We start from the raw sequence: 22,739 nt of genomic DNA, 5'->3' as shown, positions 1-22,739 counted from the left end.
TTTTTTTTTTAACAGTCATTTATTCTGATTTTTTAAATTGTGATGTTTAATCTTTGTAAAAAAAATTTTTGAAAATTCAGGAAACTAATGAATGATAATCACATTCTTACCACTGAAATGCAATGTGTTTTCCCAGTCTTGTAAATATATGCAGTAACACTTTTCATGTTACTCTCCTACAAACTACTTCTAGTATTTATGTCCTGATTTATCAGTTCACAACTTTTTTCTATAAAGGGTCAAGTCTGATTTTTTTTTTTTTTTTTGCTTTCACAGGTTACGTGTTATCTGTTACAACTACATAACTCAGCTGTGCAGTGTGAAAACAATAATAGATACTATATAAACACACGAGCATGGCTGTGTATCCATAAAATGTTGTTTGCAAAAATAAACAAAAGATGAATCTATGCCATTTTACAAAATGCATAGCCATCACCAACAATGACGACACAGATGTATTCCATCATATAAAGATTGTCCTTGTCCACCTCTGTGTGGTCACAACCACTTTCCTCCTCCACCAACCATTCTTGCCCCTTGACAATCTAATGTTTTCTATCTATAATTTTGCCATTTTGAGAATGATATAAAAAGGAATCATACACTGTGTGACTTTATTTTTTTGGTGGGACTGGGGTTTGAACTCTGGGCTTAGTGCTTGCAAAACAAACTCTACTGCTTGAGCCACACCTCCAGTCCATTTAGCTCTGGTTATTTTGGAGATGGGGTTTTGAGAACTATTTGCCCTGTCTAGCCTTGAACTGCAATTCTCCCGATCTGATCTCAGCCTTCCAAGTAGCCAAGATAACAGGAGTGAACCACCAATGCCCAGCTGTGTGACTTTCTGAAATTAATTTTTTTTTCCACTTAGCTTTGAGGTCACTGATTATCACATGCATCAATAATGTTCCTTTTTATTGCTGAATAGTAGTCTGGGACAGGGATATACCACAGTTTATTTAAGGATTCACCTATTGAGGGCATTTTGGTGGTTTAAAACGCTCTTTTAAAACTGTAGCACTATCACATCTTTCATGTGATTCAACCTTCAGTAACAAATACTGTAGACCTGGATCGCCAGGTTTGATTCAGCTAGGCAGATGTTCTCTTCCTTGACAAGCTTCCAAACTGAACATGTTCAGAATGATGGTCCAGCTACACTCAAGTTTTGCATTGAATCTTATCTGTTATTTTAAGTTCCTACAGCTCATTAAAACTCACTGGTTTAAGCCAAGCTTACTGATTCTCTAGCAATTTCCAAATGCTTTGCAAGTTACAACTGACATTTATAGTTGTGTGATGACTGTGGAAACAGATTCAAGTTTGAGTCGCAGTGTTACAGAAGTCACCTAACCATGAGTTTCCATCTTCTCATCTGTTAAAATGGTACCGACCCTAACCTCACAGCTTTACTGTGCGGCACACAAGAGGTTCCAGATATTTAGGGGAAAAGGAGAAGCACCATATAAATGTGACTCATTTTATAATACTCATAAAAACAGATTATCTTTCACTAGTGTTTTAGAAAAAGCAGCAACCTTTTTTTTTATTTTATTCATATGTGCATACAATGTTTGGGTCATTTCTTCCCCCTGACCCCCCCGCCCTGCCCCGCTCCCCAGCAACCATTTTTAAATCAGGATGAGTACTTTTTATTAACAAGTAAGTATATGGAGGGTTGGGGTAACTTTTCTGGGAAAAAAACAAAAAACCTAGTTTTACAGAGCGCAGGCCAAAAGGACAAGAAGGAGAGGTACTTCTGTGTGCTGAGATGGATGACCTGTGTTGAAAGTACAATACCAATTAGCAGACGTGAGAAAAAATTATTTAAATCAACAACATCTGTAGCAGGCTACCATCTGCTTCCTGTTAACCAGACCTTCCTCTTTCAGATTGTCTTCCCCTGGTTTCCATGACCCTGTTCTCTCCTGCTTCTCCTGGCTTATCACCATCATTTTCTTGGCCCTTACATGTAAGTTTCCCTAAGGACCCTCTCTGTATGCTCTTTCCATGACTTCTTCCCTGGCAGTATACAGCTTTACTTCATTCCTCAAAGCTGCATCTGTGTCCCTGACCTCCCTCGTTTCCATCCTGCTGGCCGGACGACTCCATTTCAGCTCAGTATTTCCAAGGCTGAGATCATTTTTCTCCCTAAGATGGCCTTTCTTCTTTTCAGATTCCCTATTTCTATCCCAGGCTCACTGCCTTCTCAACTCTCTATGCCTGCAAATTTAGCATGATCCTTCAGAATCCTTCTCTGCCACCCCTCAGCCCCTACAAATCTAGTCATGTTAGAGATTCCCTGTCAGTTTCCTCTTTCCTTCCCATTTTAGGCCTCCATCAGTTTAACTTAACTCCCCTCTTCTCACCTCCTATCCTTCCTACCTTTTCATGTGCCTCTTCCACAGCTCTGTTTAGGTTTTTCCTCAGGGTCCCTGAGTGCTATAATTCCAATATAAATCTCCATGCTCAGACCTCTGACTGTTAATCTTTACATACTCAAATCCAGATGAGCTAAAAGAAAATATTGTAAGGTGAAGCTCTTAAAATTCCATAACATTTTTCTTTTTTCTGGAAACTTTTGTAACATTTTTTTCAGCATTACTGGGGTTTGAACTCAGGGCCTCACACTTGCTAGGCAGGTGCTCTACCACTTGAGCCATGCCTCCAGCCCTTTTTTGCTTTAGTCATTTTTCAGGTAGGGTTTGCATTTTTGCCTAGGATCAGCCTGGAGCCAACCTGAGGCCTCCTGAATAGCTGGGATTACAGCTGTGTACCACCACACTCAGCTTTTTCTAACTTATATCACTTAAGCCATACCTCCAGCCCTTCTTTCTAACTTCTTTTAAAGTAATTTATCTCCCAACTTTCTCTTTTTTCTGTGCTGGATTCATGTAGTTTTTCTCAATATTTCTGTAGAAGTGCATAATAACAGATACTTGGTATTTAATTATTTATTGAATAAATGATTAGGCCTCTGACAGACTCAATTCTTGTTTGGTCTATACCTTCAGTGATTTATTGATCAATTCTCAATGACTCAAGTACTTGGTAACACTGGGGAGAGGAACCCTGGGCTCAGTCTTCAGCCTCAGAGGAATCCCAAAGATGCTGCCATTGGATCTTTCTTAACAAAGATGTTAACTTTGTGCATAGGTCTAAAACATAGCCATCAGGCACTTAGGAATATTAAGCACTAAATCAAACAACTATACTCTGTTGCCTGAAACTTACTTGTTTGGTGAAGTCAGGGCTTGACAGTAAGAAAGAAATAATCAGGTGAACTTACAAAGGATCTTCCTAAGAGGAAGAAGCTGTTGGTGAGGAAGAAAGACGAGGATGTTAGGCTATTGAGGTCACCTCCAGTCAGTCATTTCTTCTCAGCCAGGCAATTCCATGAAACTAACATAATGTGCTCTTGAATCTCACGCAGATGGCAATCAGGAGTTATTTCCCTGTGAAGTCTATGGAGGACGCTTTGCAGCAGATGTTCTGGTAAACATAAAGACATTTTGTAGATGTGTTTCACTGGAGTTAAATGAACTGTCAAGTCAGTGAGGAGGTGGTGGTGCCAAGATTAAAGACAGATGTGGAGGGAAGCATGGGAAGAGGAGAAGCACATAACCTGTGACTGCCAGGCCCGGAGGACACTGAGGCAGATTGATGCCGCCACGTTCAAAAGTGACCCTGTTAACCAGGGTCCTCCTAAAAGCACACCAGATGGAAGGGTCTTGGCACAGTTGATTATCCCTTGAGAAGCTTTGGCTCTTCCGCCTTTTCTTTAAGCATCAAAAATTTAAATTTCAAGGCCAAAACACCAGGGAAATTAGCTAGTCAAAAGGAATGAGCATTGAATTTCAAGCATCTGGAAACTTGGCTTTTAGCCGCAAATTTGTCACTAATTCTGACAAGTCCTTTAACCTTCCTGTTTTCCGCTTTGCCACGTATACAGAATCCTCAGATTTAGGGGGCTTATACCATTTGAACAAAATAATACATGGATGTAGAGCCCATGCCAAGATCTAATTGTTATCCAGGTTCAAGCTAACTGCACATCACGTTCTTTGGCCAGTGGCTTTAAAGTTGAATAAAAGGTTTATTTATTTCTAACTTGGGGGAATCAAATAGATGGTAGACCCCAGTATTATAAAGAGATTAGCGAGAAAGATGACTTCAAAAAAAAATCTAGGATGTTAATGCAATCAATAGGTTCTAGAGGAAAAGACTTATTGAATTTACAGGATTTGGACTGCAATCCAAATTTGAGGGCTATAAAAGGTTGTAGGTTTTATTTTTCTAGGGAACCTAAAAAATGAACTATCTCTTCTCCTATGGGTGGAGCCTCCTGAAACCTATATAGGGGTAGCTCATGGGACCTGTTGTACCCTTGTAGTTTGCAAGGGTACTGCCATTGCTTTTGCCTGCCAGGAGCTGCAAGCCTCAGTGTCAAGTATGTTTTGGATATATTTGCAACGCATCCCTTAAACCTATTGCTAGGCTAACAGAGCACATTCCGTCAAGTGATCTGATATCTCTCTCCTTCAGTTTAACATGGGGTGCTTGTTCCTAGCCAGGTGTAGTGTTTTTTATAGAGCCTACATTATTTGGGTCTTGACAAAGCAACTTTGTAAATGGTAGCTATCATGTGTTTACATATCCAGCAAGAAAGAGGGCAAAGATGTTGGTGTAATTCCACACAGGCACAGAAACAGACTTTATGAGCATGGTTCACAGGCAAAGTCCAAGTCGGTTCCCTAGTTTTTGTGCCAGAATGTTGAGTACCTAAGGGACTGTAGGTTGCCAGTGGCTCACACCTGTAATCCTAGCCACTCAGAAGGCAGAGATGAGGAGGTTCAAAGCCAGCCCAGGCAAATAGTTCCATGAGATCCTGTCTCAAAAAACCCTTCACAAAAAAAAGGGGCTGGTGGAGTGGCTCAAGGTGTAGGCCCTGAGCTCATGCCCCAGTACCACACACACACACACACACACACACACACACACACAAAGACTATAGGTTGGATTAAAGAGCATAGTGCCCAATTTTTAGAGTTAAATGTATAAAACCAAATTTGAAGTAAATCTGTTTAGCTGTTGCATTAGTCAACTTTGCATCACTATACCAGAATTCCTGAGATAATCACATTAAAAGAGAAAAGGTTTATTCTGTGCTACGGTTCTAGCAATTCCAGTCCATGGTCAGTTGGCCCTTTTGCTTTTGGCTTGTAGCAAGACAGTAATGTGCATCATAAAGCCAAAGCACCCACTTCACACTAGGATGCAAAAGAAAGAAAGGCAGAAGGGACCAGAGACACAATCCATGGGCATGCCCCCACAGACCTAACCTCCTACTCAGCCTCTTCTCTTTGTTTTGGTTGGGTTGTTTTGTTTTTTGGTGTTACTGGAGCATGAAGTCAGGGCCTTGTGCTTGTTAGGCAGGTACTCCACCACTTGGGCCACACCCTCAGCCCTTTTTGCATTAGTTATTTTTTGAATAGGGTCTCACTTTATGTTCAGGCAAGCCTGGGCCATGATCTTCCTATTTATGCATCCCACTTAGCTAGAATGACAGGCACATACCACAGCACCCAACTTTTTATTGGTTGAGATGGGGTCTTATAAACTTTTTTGCCCTGACTGGCCTCAAACTATAATCCTCACAATCTCTACCTCACAAATTGCTAGGATTATAGGCATAAACTTTTGTGCCTGGTGTTTTTTGTTTGTTTGTTTGTTTGTTTTTGAGACAGGGTCTTGCTAGCCCAAGCTGGTCTGGAACTCCCTAACCTCCTGCCTCAGTCCCCAGTGCTGGGATTACAGGTGAGTTCCACCATGCCCAGACCAGGCTTCATCTCTTAGAGTTCCCACAACTTCTGCGTAGCATCACCCAAGGAATCAAGCTTTTAACACATGGGCCTTAGGTAGAGAACGTTCATAATCTAAACTATAGATAGGCACTATAAGGGCCTTTTATTGTCTTTGTTCAAACTATCGAATTATGTGTGACATGTTTGAGGAGAGTCAAATGGACTTCTTGTGCTGTGGCCTGAGAGACAATGGACTATTTTGAAGGAGCAAACCAGTTATAGTAGTGGGGGTTGTCTTAAGTACATGCAGACATTAAAAACTATGTGACTATGTATTTCCAAAACTCCAAGCTCTACCTTTCCTTGTGTAGGAAAGACATGGACCAATATGTAGAAAACTCTTGTACAAAAAGCATAAACCTTTCAATTCCTTGAAGCAAAGATTACAAGGCTCTGACATTCCTACTGTGATGAAGGCTTCTCAGTGCAGGGTACAATTGACACCTTCTTTGTTATAGTAAGTTCATTTAAGTCCGTTTTGGGTTCTCTGGCTTCATTTTTGCTGATAAGGCATTGTAATGTCATTTAATATCATTGCCTTTACCAGATACTTTCTATATAATCTCGCTCACTTAGACTACTAAATCTATTTGAGACATTTTCCAGATGTGGCAAAAAGAATTTTGCTTATATTTTCATTCAAGTGAGTTTAAATCTAGCAATTAACTGAGGAAGAAAGGCACTTTTAATCTTGCGTTTTCTTTCCTTTAAATTTGTCAGTTTCATTTTTTCTGTTGTTTATTTTGTGTTTTTCCTCACAACCGAGACTTGCAATTTTATTTCTAAAGCTTCCAAATCTCTTTAGTTCTTTTGCAAAAATGTGTCCTTTCTCTTCAAATTACACAGTCCAATTTCCTGTAAATTCAAATCCCAGCTTTTAAAAAAAATGGTAATCAAGAGATACATAGTCTAGGGTAGTGTGTGATGGTTTTATTTCATACAGTCTCAATCTGTGAGGAAATCTAGCTGCAGGCAACAATCAGGGCTTCGTTAATGCATTTCAATCAGCCAAGCAGTACATTGAGAGAAGTCATGAGAGAAGGTCTGCCTCTTCCGCCTCCACCCCCTCTACTGGCAACCCAGGTGTGTGGGTTTTGGTTTGCTTTTGAGGCCATAGTTGAGTGTTGGCCAAGTTGTCATGGCTTCTACATACTCTACAGTTGACAATAACGATTACATAGAAGTAATTTTATCAATTATGTGAGAGTAAAAGCATTTATAGAGTATCATCTTTTTTTTTTTCCAATTCACATAAAGATTCTGTGTTTCTTCCTAACTGTGACATCAGCGCACCACTGAGCCTTCATGATGTCATTACCTAACTCCATGGACACCATTCCCACTATGGCTAGGGGGCAAGAAGCCATGCCGAGCATCTAAGCCATTCTAGCATCTAAGCATTCTAATTTAGGTTCACAAAGTTAAGTATCTATCTGTAGCTCTTTTTTTTTCTTAAAGGTGATATAACACAAAGTTCACCATTGCAACCATTTAAAGTTGTGCAGTATAGTGGCCCACAGTTTTTTTATTCCAAACTTTTTATTTTGGAAGTTTTCAAGTCTCTAGAAAAGGAGTAGTACAATGATTATCACATGGCTGCTGCTGAAATGTGACAGTTGTCAACATTGCTCCCTACCTGCTGTCCATCTCTGGCAGAACCTTTAAAAGTTAAGTTTCAGACATCATCAGCATTTAAATACTTCAGTATATCTCTTAAGTACATTTTCCTGTGTAGCTTCAACACTGTTATCACACTTAAAATATAGACTCCTAGTTACCCAATTATCTTAAGCTTGTCCCTTCCCTCCTTCCTATCCCCAGTCACAATCCAGGATCCAGTCAAGGTTTATTTGTTGTCTTTTCAATCTTTTAAAATCTCCCACTCTACCCCTACCAGGCTATTTATGTTTTAAAATGTCTCATTTTCTATGTCTACCTACTTGTTTATTATTAATGTTTAACTTGTTCTTCTAGCCCATCTTTCATAAATTGGAAGTCAGAGCTAGAGGTTTAATTAGATTAATTTTAAGCCCTAATCAAATATATGGTTTGAAAATATTTTCTCCTACCCTGTGTACTGTCTTTTGAATCTTTTGGTAGTGGCCTTCAATTAAAGCACAGCATTGTTAAAATTTTGATCTATTTTTTTGTTGTTGCTTATGCTTTTGGTGTCATATCTTAAAAATCATTGCCAAAGCTAACACCATGACACTTATCCCCTGTGTTTTCTTAGTCTATAGTTTTAGCTCTTGTTTAATTTTTGTGTGTGATGTAAGTTAAGGTTTCAACTTCACTCTTTTGCACACAGTCAGTTTTATCACCACCACTGGTTGAATGGTCTTAGCACTCTTATTAAAAACCCATTAAGAGTTAATCTGGGCTCTCTATTCTATTCCATTGGCCTATGTATCTGCCTTGATGGCAGTACCAGACTATTTTGATTACTGTAGCTTTATAGAAATAAAGCCAAGGTTCTTTTGGCAATTTGGGGTCCTTTGAGATTCCATAAAAATTTTATTTCTATTTCTGTGAAAATGCTGTTTTGGAGGATTTTAACAGGGCTTCCACTGAACCTATAGATCACTTTGAGTAGTATCATCATTTAAACAGCATTCTCTTCTAGTGCATGGTTGCTGAATGTCTTTACATTTATTCATGTTTTCTTTAATTTCTTTCATCAGTGTTTTATAGTTTTCAATGTACAAGCTTTTTTTTTTGCCTTCTTGATTACATTTACTTCTTTGTATTTTATTCTTACTGTATACATACAAATAGAATGAAATGGTTGACTTTTTTCAGATGGCTCCTTGTTATATAAAAATGCAACTTTTTTGGTAGCTTGACTTTGTGTCCTACAACTTTGCTGAGTTCATTTATTAGCTCTAACAGTGTTTTGTGGATTTTTTTGTATACCCTTTACCGGTTTTTACATATAAAATTATGTTATCTGTAAACAGACAATTTTACTTTTGCCTTCCTATTTGTATACCTTTTACTTATTTCTATGCCTAAATCCTCTGGCTGGAACTTCCAATACTATGCTGCATAGAAGTGACAAAAGTAGGTGTCCTTGTCTTGTTTCCACTGAATATATTGTTAGCCAGGGAATATTCTTTACTGTTTAACACATAACTATGGTATTACAACATATGGAAGTGAACTATATGAATGCAATAGCACAAAGTTGTGTAAGGAAAATGGACACATATCACAAGTTCCTTACATTATGCATGAATAGGTATAGTATTATTTAAAGATAGACTATGGGCTGGTGGAATGGCTCAAGTGACAGAGCACCTGCCTAATAATTGACAGGCCAGAGTTTAAACCCCAGTGCTGCCAAAAAAAAAGAGGAGAGAAGGTGAAGGAGGAGAGGGGACAAAAGAAGGAAGGAAGGAACGGAGAGAGGGAGGGAGAGAAGAAGGAAAGAAAGGAGGGAGAAAGGAAGGAAGGAAGGAAGGAAAGAAATGAAGATAGTTTAGACTAGAGGTCACTAGAATAGCCACTTGAAAATATGATGTATAGCTAATAAGATAATACACCAAGTAGAGATAAAATGGGGAAAATCAATCCAAAAGAGGGCAGGGAAAAGAACTGAGAACAGACAGGATAAAGACAAATACATAGCCTGAAATCTAACCATATGAATAATTGCACATAAATACCCTACATATTCCAGATAAGACAGAGATTGTCAAGTTGAATAATAAAGCAAGAGCCAACTGTGTGTTTTTCACAAGAAACACACTTTAAAGACACAAGTTAAAAGCATGGGAAAAGATGTACGCATAAATGATCATAAAGCTCAAGTAACTATGCTAATATAGGGCAAAGTAATTCAGGACAAGTATGGACAGAGATAAAGATTCGAATTTATTCATCAAAAAGACCTATCAGTTCTAATGTTTACCTAGTAACAGCTTCAAAGAATGTGAAACAAAAACTGACAAAACTGGAAGGAGAAGTAGACACCTTCATGATTGTATTTGGAGATTTTATCATTCCTGTTTTTGTAGCTGAAGAAGACGCAGCAGGAAAATCTGTAAAGATATAGAAAACTTGAGCAATAGAATCAACCAGTTCCATCTCATTGGGATCAATAGCTATAATATGACACAGAGCAACAGCAGAATACACGTTTTTGCCAAATTCACATGGAACATAGATCAAAGTTAAATCACGTAGAGTGGGTCTCAACAAACTTAAAACAATTGAAATCATACAGAATATGTGCTCTGGCCAAATAAAATTAAATTAGAAATTATTGAAAAAATATGTATCTGGAAAATTGCTAAGCATTTAGAAATAACACATTTCTAAATAATCTACAGATCCAAGAAGAGATTACAAGATAAATTTTAAAATATTTTAACTGAATGATAATGAAAAGATCAAGTGAGGAGGATTCAGCTTACATAGTGCCTAGAGGAAAGTTAACAACTTGAAATGTTTACATTTGGAAAAAAGAAAGGTTTAAGTCAATTACCTTAAACTTTCACTTTAAAAAAAATTAGAAAAAGAACAAATCAAACCTAAATTAAGTAAAGGGAAGAAAATAATAAATGTAATTCATCATAATACTAAAACATTTTTTAAAGCATATCATCTCAAAAGAGAAAAGTCTTTGGCAAAAACAAAAACCTCTCAGCAAAGTAAAAATAAAAGGGGAACTTCCTCCATAAAAGGCATTTTTGAAATATCTGCAGTTCATATCACACTTTGTGGTGAAAATCTGAACACTTTCCCAACCAAGATCAGGAAAAAAAGCAAGATATCCATTCTGACCACTTCTATTTAGCACGACTAGAGACAGTACCTAGTGTCAGAAGGCAAAAAAAAATTATAAATATATACACAAATATGTAATATATGGCATAAAGATTAGAAAGGAAGAATCATAAAGCTATCTTTATTCACAAACAACATACACCATGATCGGACTGGAGGTGTGGCTCAAGTGGTGGAGAGCTTGCCTAGCAAGTACAAGGCCCTAAGTTCAAAACCCAGTACCAGATAAATAAATAAATAAATAATCATGAATGAGTGAATGCAGGAAACCCTAGGGAAGCACATGAAAGCTACTAGCAATAAAATGATTTCAGAATATAAGGTATACACAGTGAATTGTACTTCTATATATGAGGCATAAATAATTCAAAGATTAAATTAAAATGCCATTTATAATAACATAAAAACATTAAATACTTAACAAAGGGATTTACTTAACAAAATGTGTAAAATGAAAAGTACAGAGCATTACTTCAAGGAATTAAAGAGGACCAAAATAACTGGAAAGATTTACTCTTTCCATGGTTTGGGAGACTCAATGTTGTGTTTGATATCAATTCTACCCAAATTGATCTATGGATTCAACTTAATTCCAATGGAAATACCTACAGGTTTTGTTTTGTTTTTTGCCAAGTAGGAGTTGACCAACTGATTTTAAGTGTATGTGAAAATGGAAAGGAACTGGAATAGCCACAATAGTTTGGAAAATGAAGCACAAAGTTGGAGGCCTTTCATTACCCCAATGGCAAGACTACTATACAGAAATCTTGACAGCTTGGTATTGCCATGTCAATTAAACAGAAAATATAATTACATATAGACCCCATAATCGATGCACAACTGTTTTTTTTAAGATGACAAGGTAATTAAATAGGGGAAAGGTAGTCTTATCAGCAAATGATGCTAGTACAGCTGTATATACATATAGGAAAAATGAATCTTGATTATTATACCATATATAAAACTTAATTCAAAATGGATCATTGACTTAAGGGCTTCAACTATAAAAATTCTACAAACAAAAATTGTTGAAAAATAGTTATCAGAAGCTGGGCACTGGTGACTCACACCTGTAATCCTAGCTACTCAGGAGGTAGGATCCTGCTCAGAGATTAGGAGGATTATGGTTTGAAGCCAGCCTATGTAAATAGTTTATGAGACCCTATCTCAAAAATACCCCAACACAAAGAAGAGCCAAGGGAGTGGCTCAAGTGATAGAGTGCCTGCCGAGCAAACATGAGCTCTGAGTTCAAACTCCAGTATCACACACACACACACAGCTTTCTCAGGCAGGACATAACATGCAGTAACATTAAAAAAAAGAAGAAGAAGAAGAACTTGGTAAACTGAGCATGGTGGCACATGCCTGTAATCACAACACTCAGGAGCTGAGGCAGGAAGGTCATGATTTCAAAGCCCAGACTATACAGCAAGACTCTTTCAAAAATATACATGAACATACTTGGTAAATTGGACTTCATTAAAATTAAAAATTTCAGTTTTGAGGGATGCTATTATAGAAAGACAAGCTTGAGGCTTACAATGCATGTATCTGATAACAGGCTCATATGAAGAACATATCAAGAACTCTTACCACTCAATAGTAAGACAACCAATAAGAAAAGACCAAAAGATATATTTGGACAGACATGACACAAAATAATAACCAAAAAGCACATAAAAAGATACTCAATATCATCATTTTCAGCAGAGAAATAAAAAATAAAACCAATGAAATACCATGCACACTCACTTGGATGGTTAAGATTAAAGACTGATGACACAAGCATTGGCTAGGAAGTGGGGCAACTGGAAGTCTCAAAGACTATTAATGGGAGTGTAAAATAGTGCAACCACTTTGCACCAGTATTTTCTTAAATTAAGCATACACTTAACCTGTACAGTAATTCCACTTCTAGATGTTTATGCAAAAACTAAAAATATATCCATAAAAAACTTATACATAAATATTCATAGCCTTATTCATATAGCAAAAACTTGAAAAAAAAACTAAAAATGTCAACCAGGCATGGTGACTCACACCTATGATCCTAGGTATTCAGGAAGTGGAGATAAGGAGGATCAAGGTTTGAGGCCAGCCTAGGCAAAAGGTTAGGCGCCATCTTGAGCAATGAGCTGGGCATGAGGCAAATAGTCTAAATAGAAAATTGTGGTCCAGGCTGGCCCAGGCATAAACATGAGACGAGACCCTATTTGAAGAATAACTTAAGCAAAAAGGGCTGAGGCTGTGGCTCGAGTGATGGAGCACCTGCCTGGCAACTGTGAGGCCCTGAGTTCAAACCTCAGTACCAGCAAGGACAAAACCTAAAGATATCCACCATGAAGTGAATAGATAAAAATATTGTGGAGCATTTACAGAATGGAATGGTAGTCAACAGAAAGAAGGAAGTAGTATTTTTTATGTAGCAACATGACTGTCCTTTTATGTGAAATTATGAACAAATAAAAGTTACCAGTACTTGGCTGGAAAACAGATCCGTGATTGCCTGCGACTGAGTTTGCGGGAACCTTGCCAGCAATGGGCCTGAAGGAAATGTGGGGGTGGTGGAAAGTCTACGTTTTAATTGGGGTGGTTACACAAATGTATACATTCGTCGTGACTCACTGAACTGTTCACTTAAATAGATGCATTTTATTGTATATAAAATTATTCCCCCAAAAAAAGTCCGTTTGAAAAAATGCAAAAGCAAAAAGCTGCAGTGTAATCATACTATAAAATATCATCTAAAAACCAAATCATCTGAACTTCTCTACCAGAAAGTAACTTTCATAATTGCTCTAATTTGGGAGGGCACTAATGAAAATGTAGCTTAAAATAATGTGTTGTCTTGGAATGTTCGGGAGAAGCATTTGTGGCTGTGGTTTTAGTAATGCACAAGTACGTTGACAACAAGTGCCATAGAATAAAAAACATCTTTTCTGAGACATGGCCTCATTTTAAGATCAGAAGCTGCCGTGTTGATGGCTGCCTTGTGGTTTTTTAATTGAATAAGTGAAACCATGTCAGAGGTTGTGCTGTGTGAATTTCTCTCATTACCAAGTTGGATCTAAGATGTGTGGATTATTGTTTCTCCAAAATAAAATTCCCTTTGCAAGGCCTCATCCATGTTCAATTAATTTTTCTTCCTTTCAGATTTTATGCTGAAATACAGCTTTATAATTAAATTCTTTCCTGTGCACTTAACTGTAATTTTATGCAACAAGTAAAAATGATTATACTAGCACATTTTTACCACAATTTGATTATTTTGATTATGCAGGAATTTTATATTAGCCTGTAGTCTCTGTCTTAAGTACTAGAAAATGTATATGCATGTATAACTAGAGGTCTATATAATATGGCCTAACATGCATGAGTTTGCAAGTAATTTCCTTTTTTCAGCAGTACTAGGATTTGAACTACAGGCCTTGTGCTTGCTAGGTAGGCACTCTACCATTTGAGCCATACCTCTAGCCCTTCTTTTTGTTTTTTTCAGCATGATTTCCTGTTTCCATGACATGTATATATTTATTCTTACTGACTTAATCAAGTTTGCTGATGATCAAATTTCCAGGATGCTTTAACACTTTATAGGTACAGTGACATATAATGTTTATAATTGGGATTATTCTGTGAGACCTGGGATCTTTAGTCACCATTTCATATAACTACGTAGGAGTCTCAGTACAATGTTTATATTTTAAAATGATGCTTGAGTAGGCATGGTGGCCTATTCAAGTAGGCAGTAGACCTTCCTGTAATCTCAGCTACTTGGGAGGCAGAAATCAGGAAGATCATGGTTTGAGTCCAGTCTAGGCAAAAAGCTAGCAAGACCCCATCTCAATCAATAAACCAGGTACAGTGGTGTACACCTATGATCCCAGTAGTCTAGGCCAGTCCTGGGCAAAAGCATGAGACCCTATCCCAAAAATAACTACAGCAAAAAATAACTGGTTCAAGTGATAGACCACCTGCCTAGCAAGTGCCATACCCTGAGTTCAAGCCCCAGTAACACCAATAAATGAACAAGCAAAATAAAATTATACTTTTTTCTATTTTAATTTTATATGAGATCTGTTCACCATATTCCTCATAAAAATCCATTTATGGTCTGACTTTTGAAAATACTGTCTGCTAAAATAAATAGGGAATATGATTTTTTGAAAGCAATATTGATAGAGGAAGAGAGGTGACTCTGACTGAGATAGGGAAGCACGTGGAGCTTACTCATGCCATGTTTAAATGATTGCTGTAGAAAAATCATTTTCCACTCTCAGAGCATATGAAGTTCAAAACAAATGCTACCAGCGATCCTGAATGCTCAGCCACAAACTCCTCACCTGACCCTTCCCCTTACAGCTAGGCTCACGTTCCTCCTGTGGACCCTGTGCTAGTGGTCCTGATTCTCACAGTTTATTCCTCCAAATGTCTAATTGTCTATTTGTCTTGTCATCTCTGATAATTTGTTAGTTTTATTTTGTTTTTTGTCTTGCTGTGTGGCCCAGGGCAGCCTCAAACTCATGATTCTCCTGTCCCAGTCTTCCAGTGCTATGAGTACAGGTGTGCATCTTCTGAAATGATTCTCTGACATGCTTGCGGCAGGGAACCATTGCTGCCTCTGTCGTGACTTGCTGCATACACGGAAGGATGGTAATGGATGAACGGCAGGCGGATGTATCTCAGCACTGCATGGCCATGGACTTTGCCTGACCTGACCAGGGTTCTGGTAGCAGCATCTGTGGTATAAGACTTGACTTTCTAAATGAAAGACCTAAGGCAATAATCACCAAACTGAGCACCGGATTCTAGATGGTTTTCCTACAGCATCATAAATGAGCTCTGAGTGATCTTGGCCCTTTCTATTTAAGTTCTCTCTAAGCATTTGCTCTCCTGCTTGGTACTTGGAAATATAACCTTGCTGGGTCTGTTTCCTTACAGCAACAGCTAGCATTTATAACGTTCTCAGTATATTCTGCCACTCCTGCTGGGCCACACCCTCGTGTGGATTATCTTGCTAACTTTCACAACAACCTGATGAAACAAATGATACAGGTGATGTGCTTGCTGAAGAGATGGAGACCTAAGGAGCTGGAGTAACTTGCCCAAGCTTACACACAGCAAGGGAAGCACTCAGGCTCAAAACCAGTCAGACAGGTTACAGAACCTAGGCTCTTCATCATTTCTCAATGCTGTCCGGCTTTGCTTTATTTTTTTAAGGCATTCCTCACCATGTGAGATTTTTATTTTTTGTCTCTGCATTAGAACACTTATTCCTTGATTGCAGAGACATCGCCTCTCCGCTCCTACAGCCTGGGCTACACAGGTGTTAAATTAATGATTAAGTACTGCCTTCCAGAATGTGAAATAAAGGGGAAGACTACCAGGTAATTCTGAAGTACTTGAAATTCTTACATTTTAGGAGTATTCATTTGTAGGAAATGATTTGTTCAAGTACAAAATTCCCCATACTGCTCAAAGAAATGGCTTATTAAAACCTCTACACTTGGACGACCTCACTGCATTAACTATCTAACATACATGGAGGAATTTTGACTATGCACTAATCTGAACTTCATTCTTTAAGGTTCATTCTTTAAGGCTGATGGAGTCTTAGACCCTTTCTAGGGGGAAAGTTCTTTTATGTCACTCAAATCCACTTCGTTATCCCTTAAAAGTGCATGAGTGAAAACAAAGCTATCCGTAATCCCTGCCTGCTTAGTGAGGAGCCGACCCCAACCCAGCTTTGCTGGGAGCAGCCTGCATTCTAAGGCAACCTTGACTCTTTCTTACCTCCCACATCCCTCACTAGCCAATTATGTCTGGTAATTGCATGTGAAAGAAAAATGTAGACAGAAAAGGTATTTGACAGAACTATAGAGGACCTAGGGCTGAAGGGAGCCACCTGGGACCTGCATCGTGGGAAGCTGAAGCTGTTTCTGAAGCTACTGTTCTGTCACCCTTCCTTGGCCTTTCTTCAGTTTTTTTGACCACCTAGCACCTTTTATCCTTTTACCATTAACGTATTATTTACCTCCTAGTAAAGTGAAAAAAATCTAGCCCTTCTCCTGTTGGCAACACCGGGGTTTGAACTCAGGGCCTTGTGCTTGTGAGACAGGGTATCTGCCATTTGAGTCGCACCCCCAAACTCTTCCACTTTATCTTTCAGCTAGGGGCTCCTACTTCTGCCCGAGGTCGGCCTGGAATCTTGATCCTTCTACCTACGCCTCTAGTGTAGCTGGGATCACAGGTGCCAAACACCACAGCTGGCTTGTTTTTCAATATGGGGATATGAGCTTTCACTAACATTTTGCCCAAGCTCTCCTTGAACTGTGATATTCCCTATCTCCTCCTCCCAGGTAGCTGCTTTATGACATGTGTCCCCACTCCCACCTTAGAATTGCTTTCTTTACAAAGGGTTCATTGAATCCATTTAATTGGGAAGGTCCTAAGTATAATTAATGTATTTCTAAGAAAAATATCGTGCAAACATTATAGAGGCCCACTCTTAACTGGAATGAGTTCCTTGGAACAAGTAAAAATTTTCCCTGCCATGTCCTTTATTTCCACCTTCCCCTCTAGAATAGGCTGCCCTAAACCAGAATTTGGAGCTGATTATTTCTCATTGGAGCAGAGTACATCTTTTATTTCTTCTTTTTCATATAGTCAGTTCCATAGTTGGTTTTGAAATGCTGATTGTCATTTGTTGTTATCTTTACATGCAGATTACATTCATTGCCCATATTGTATGAAGAGGTTTAATGAAACCAATTGCTAAGCAACATATTAATTTCTGCAAGTATCAGTCTTCTTGCCATGTCTTTGATCCAGCCCGGACAGTAGCCAAGTTAGCATCCAGAGCTCAAGTAAGTATCTCCCCCCAGGTGTTGGCTTTGTATCCCTACATGCCTGGGCCAAGCAGGTGGGATTTGCCAGGGAACCTCTGCTGCCCATCTTAAAAGGTGTGAGGATCAAGAGAGCACATCTCCATCCTCTTTTGGAGGCACACTTTCTAGCTGGCAGTGAAAATCTTACTGTTGCAAGAAAAATTATTGTTGCAGAAAAAATATTATTGCAGTGCTTGTAGCCTCTTAGAATAAAGACTACAATATTTTATTTTATTTTATTTTTCCTTTTTCTTTTATTATTCATATGTGCATACAAGGCTTGGTTCATTTCTCCCCCCTGCCCCCACCCCCTCCCTTACCACCCACTCCGCCCCCTCCTTCCCCCCCAATACCCAGCAGAAACTATTTTGCCCTTATTTCTAATTTTGTTGTAGAGAGAGTATAAGCAATAATAGGAAGGAACAAGGGTTTTTGCTGGTTGAGATAAGGATAGCTATACAGGCCTCTTAGAATAAAGACTACAATATTTTAAAAAACAACAACAAAAAAACATGATTCTTCAGCATTATGCTAACACCCTGTTTATCCGACTCTGATTATTAGCCTAAACCACCCAAAAAAGAATTTGTAACCGGTCTGGGTGATGAATTATCACCAGCAAGACATCCCTCATGTTGTGTTCTGACCTATAGAGAAGGTATTCTGCATATTATTTAAAGCCACAGAATCATCAGGTTAAAGGGTGTGTAGATGAATGATGAATGAAAGCAGCTGTTACACACAGGTACAAATTGCTAAAATGCCAACCTGAGCAGGATAACGATAGCTCTGTAATTACAGAACTGCAGCTAGCAAACACCTCTATGTACATCAAAAATCCCAGGGACAGCCCAAGCACAGGGGCTCACGCCTGTAATCCTAGCTACTCAGGAGGCAGAGGTCAGGAGGATCAAAGTTCAAAGCCAGCCTGGGCAAATAATTCACGAGCCCCTAACTCAAAATACAACCCATTACACACACACACACACACACACACACACACACACACACACACAGGACTGGCAGAGTGGCTCAAGCAGTAAGAGTCCTGCCTAACAAGTATGAAGTTCTGAACTCAAACCCCAGTGCCATCTAAAAAAAAAAAAAAAAAAAATCCCAGGAACATAACTCACAGTAAAACATTAACTTCATGAGTGTGGCTCATCCACCAAGAGAAGTATTAAATTGTCTAAACACTGTAAAAGTATACAACATGTGCCAAGCATGGTGGCTCTTGCCTGTAATCCCGGAAAGAGATTGGGAGGATCATAGTTCAAGGCCAGTCCTAGGCAAGAAGTTAGTGAACCCCCATCTTTAACAAATAAGCCTGGCATGGTGGTACATGTCTGTGGTCCCAACTATGTGGATCAGGCAAAAACGAGAGACCCTACCTGAAAAATAACTTAAAGCAAAAAGGGAAGGAGGCATGGCTCAAGTGGTAAAGCACCTCCCTAACAAGTACAAGGCTTTGAGCTCAAACCCCAGTACTGCCCCACCCCCAAAAAGAGTATAGAATATGTTTAGAAAGCTTTCCATTAAAGCCTGTGTCTAATGGGGATAGAATCCTCTAGCACAGCACGTCCCACAGACCAGGGAATCCAAGGTCTTTGTCCACATACATTCAAGAGTAGTTGAGTGTCTACTGTGTACCAGATTCTGTGCTTGGTACTGGTTGATAGGGAATTTGTAGTGCAAAAAAGGGGACAATGTAACAATTCAGAATGATTGTGGCTTAGTGGTCATATATTCCTGAGGGCGATCCTTCCAATTTCCCTTAAGTATCAAAATGAGCTCAGCAGCCCAGAGTGGGAAGGGGAAGAACAGGATACACAAAATGTCTAACTTGTGCCCTGAGTGCCTCCCTTAAAGTGTAGAATGTCTGGAGGTAGGGGACAGGCTGAGACAGCAAAGTGGGCAGCAGATCTAGAAGAGCTTCAACTCAAATTCAGGTTTGGAGGATAAAAGGAATTGATAGGATAGATGCCCTAAAATCTGAAGACAGCCAGGCCTAAGAGCCTGGAAAGTCCCAGGAGACCCATGTGACCCTCCTTCCCACCTATTCATCATGACCTTTCTTCCGGCTGCCTTCTCTCTCTGTAGGCTAGTTTTCTTGGTTTTTCGGTCCTGTGGTCTAATTTTTATTTGTTTGTTTGAGACAGAGTCTTGCTTTGTAGCCCAGGCTCGTCTGGAACTGGTAATCCTCCTGCTTCAGCCTCCCAAGTGCTGGCATTGCAGGCATATACGAGCACACCTATTGCCTGTTAGTGGCCTCATGCATCATCCCGTAGGCAGGGTAGACTGGTTCAAAAGTGGAAACTGGAGTGACATATAATTGTCTTGGCAGAAAGGTCACTCTTGCAATTACTGTCCAATGATGGATTGCAGGAGATGAAGAAGGAGCCACAGGAAAATAATGAGGGCCTGGAATGGATTTAAAGAATAACTGATGAGACTGGGAAAATGATTGGCTCTAGGGTAAAAGTGGACCCCAGAGCCTGGGCAGTTAGTAGCGCTGGTTGAGTATCCCTTATCTGAAATGCTTGGGACCACAAGTGCCTCAGGTTTCAATTGTCTCTGGATTTCGGAATACGTGCTTATTCATACTCACCTCGTATGCAGCCTGAGGGTAATTTTATACGATGTTTCTCCTGTACCCGTGTCTTGACTGTCAGACATCCCATGAAGTCAGGTGTGGAATTTTCCACTCTTGGCCTCATGTTGGTGCTCAAAAATTTTCTGGTTTTGGAGCATTTCAGATTACAGATTTTTGGGTTAGGGATGCTCAGTCCATAGTATAAATGTAAATAAAGGAACATAGGAAGGAGGAGCATGTGCGGATGTTGGGGGTGAGGATAAATGCAGTTTTAGAAATTTAATCTTTACCCCTCAATGTGGAAAACAGTACAATGTCAAAAGAACCAGGATTCTGCAATCAGTAGTCAGGGTTTGACTTTCACTTCTATAATTTATTACTTTAGATAAATTGAGACTCATTTTAATTTATAAAATGGTTTTAAACATGTGTACCTTGTTGAGTTCTCAGGAGAATTATAGTTAATATAGGAAGGTGCTTAGTAAATATGGTTCCTCTGCCTTTCCTGTCTCCACATTGCCCCACCCTCCTTCTAAATAGGTAGGGTTGGCAGTACAGTTTTGGAGAGCTATGACTGAACTTCAGATCAACCCAAGTTTGCAAAAGTTTGTAAGTGCAACTCTCCCTCCACCTTGTACAGCAGCAGAGAAATCGTTTTTCTGCAACAGTACTTGTAACCAGTCCACGAGGTTAGTGGGTAATTAGTGGAGCCAAAGAGGGAGCAAGGAGGCAGAGAACGGAAGTGGTTTTTTTTACTCCTGAAGAAAGCCATCTGGCTGTACTGACTGTAACCAGTAACCTGGCCCTCTTCCTCTTCTTGTTTTCCAGAGCTAAGTGGTGTCTGCGAACATAGAAGAGAAATTGCTTGTTCTCTGAATTCCTTCACTCACTGTTGAGTCTGTCTGAACAGCAGTGTTTGTTCCTCTGTGCCAATGCCACCACTCTGGGGCCTTGCCTAATAGTGAAGCTTATTCAGACATGAAACAAGAAGGGAGCGGTTGTCTCAGTCTTGAAGAGCTGTTAATGGCACAGCCAAAATGTGTTTCTATTTTAAACATAACCAACTTTTAAAATGTGTCTTACTTTTAACCAAAAGAGACCAATATAGGACTCTAAAAATAACTTTCATTGTTTGGATGGGACTACCTGCCCTAATCTCACAGCACCCTTGCCTGGTTGGGACTTCTGAACTGGAGTAGCAGGTTGTCTTCCTAATGTAGCTTCCATAGGCCTTGGGTCCTGGTTTTGCATTCATCTAACATTCCACTGCTTCTCTGCTGAGACAGGGATGGCCTGGGGATGTTGGAATTCCATGCTAAAACATGCACTGCCTGCCAATCTCTGTTTCTCTTTTCTGTTCATGTTAGAAAACAAAATCATTTTCAAGTGTAATGAAAAATAAAATGTTCCCTAACTATATCCTATTGACATTAGGTGATTTCTTATGTTTCCATACAATAATTTCATAGGATAAACATACTACCACCAATCCCAATGGCTTGATTATGGAATGAAAGCTCCAAAACCCAGATGTGGCTTTGAGCACCAGCAGGAGAGCAGGACCTGAGCTAACTGAGGCACAGGGTGTGTCTTTGTCTACCCTGCCCCTGGGTGCAGGGTCCCTATAGGTGACTCTAATCCAGGGCTAGAAGTGGAAGCAATTTTACCTCCTTTGTGATACCTGAGATTACAGTGCTTGCTGTTCTCTCTCTCTCTCTCTCTCTCTCTCTCTGTCTCTTGGGTAGGGCCCAGGCAAGTCCCCAAAAGGAACCAGCTGTTACCAGGGCTGTGTGTGGGAGCTTTGCCTTAGAGCAGGGCCCTGGAAGTCATGACTGAGGTCCCAACAGGTGAGGTAAGTCAGTGTGTGTACTTCAGCTCTCGAGTAATGGATCAGAGACACCACAGCTGACCTTGGGAATCATCAATTGGCTGACAAAAACTACAATGACATCCAATGTTCCTTTGGGATGCAAAAGACATGTGGATGTGTTTGAGGTTAAAGCTGATTTTCCAGGACAGAATATTTCTTAATTTATCAGGATTGTACAACATTGATAATGTGCAAAGTCCTGTCTGATTACAACAGCAGGAGTCTAGAATCAGTGTTCTGCAGTCTACTAAAGTTGAAAAGACATTGAGAAGATCACATGTCAGGTGACGTATTGAAAAGAAGGGGAGAGTTTTCTGTCTTGATGTGGGTAGTTTCTTCAAAGTAGCAGAAGGCATGACCAGCATGATAGTACTTGACCATGTGGAGACCTGCTTTCTATCCTCCTCCCAATAATCTTCCAAGTATTTTACTCTACATTCTATTAAAAGGGAAGCTGAGATTCAAAAAGGCTACGTTATTTTTCTAAGATGCACAGCTGGTAACCAGAAGGCTGGAGGAGATATCAACTGTGCTCTCTCTCTTCCTTAATAAATGGAGGGATCTTTTTAAAAAGTTTATTAGCATAAATTAATTGTACAAAGGAGTTTCATTGTTATATATATGTGTATAATGTACTTTGATCAAATTTACCCCCTCTATTACTTTTTCTTATCCCTCCTCCACTTTCTAAGCAGTTTTTAGTGCATTTCATTATGCTATTTTCATATGCATAAAT

At 39.3% G+C, this 22,739-nt stretch overlaps 1 protein-coding gene across 1 annotated transcript; it reads left to right on the top strand.

Moving 5' to 3' along the window:
* Window positions 1-444: 444 nt before the first annotated feature.
* On the top strand, window positions 445-21,969 carry Zc2hc1b (zinc finger C2HC-type containing 1B). The gene is given in 11 exon segments (XM_074053672.1): window positions 445-458; window positions 1,896-1,975; window positions 3,437-3,498; window positions 6,179-6,298; window positions 6,811-6,842; window positions 6,844-6,882; window positions 6,884-6,933; window positions 6,936-6,950; window positions 17,379-17,422; window positions 17,424-17,518; window positions 21,873-21,969. Coding segments are annotated over 11 exon segments (648 nt in total).
* The last annotated feature ends 770 nt before the right edge of the window (window positions 21,970-22,739 follow it).

This window comes from Castor canadensis, chromosome 1, assembly GCF_047511655.1.
Source record: "Castor canadensis chromosome 1, mCasCan1.hap1v2, whole genome shotgun sequence".
NCBI lineage: Eukaryota > Metazoa > Chordata > Mammalia > Rodentia > Castoridae > Castor > Castor canadensis.
This window is presented reverse-complemented; position numbering and strand designations above follow the sequence as displayed.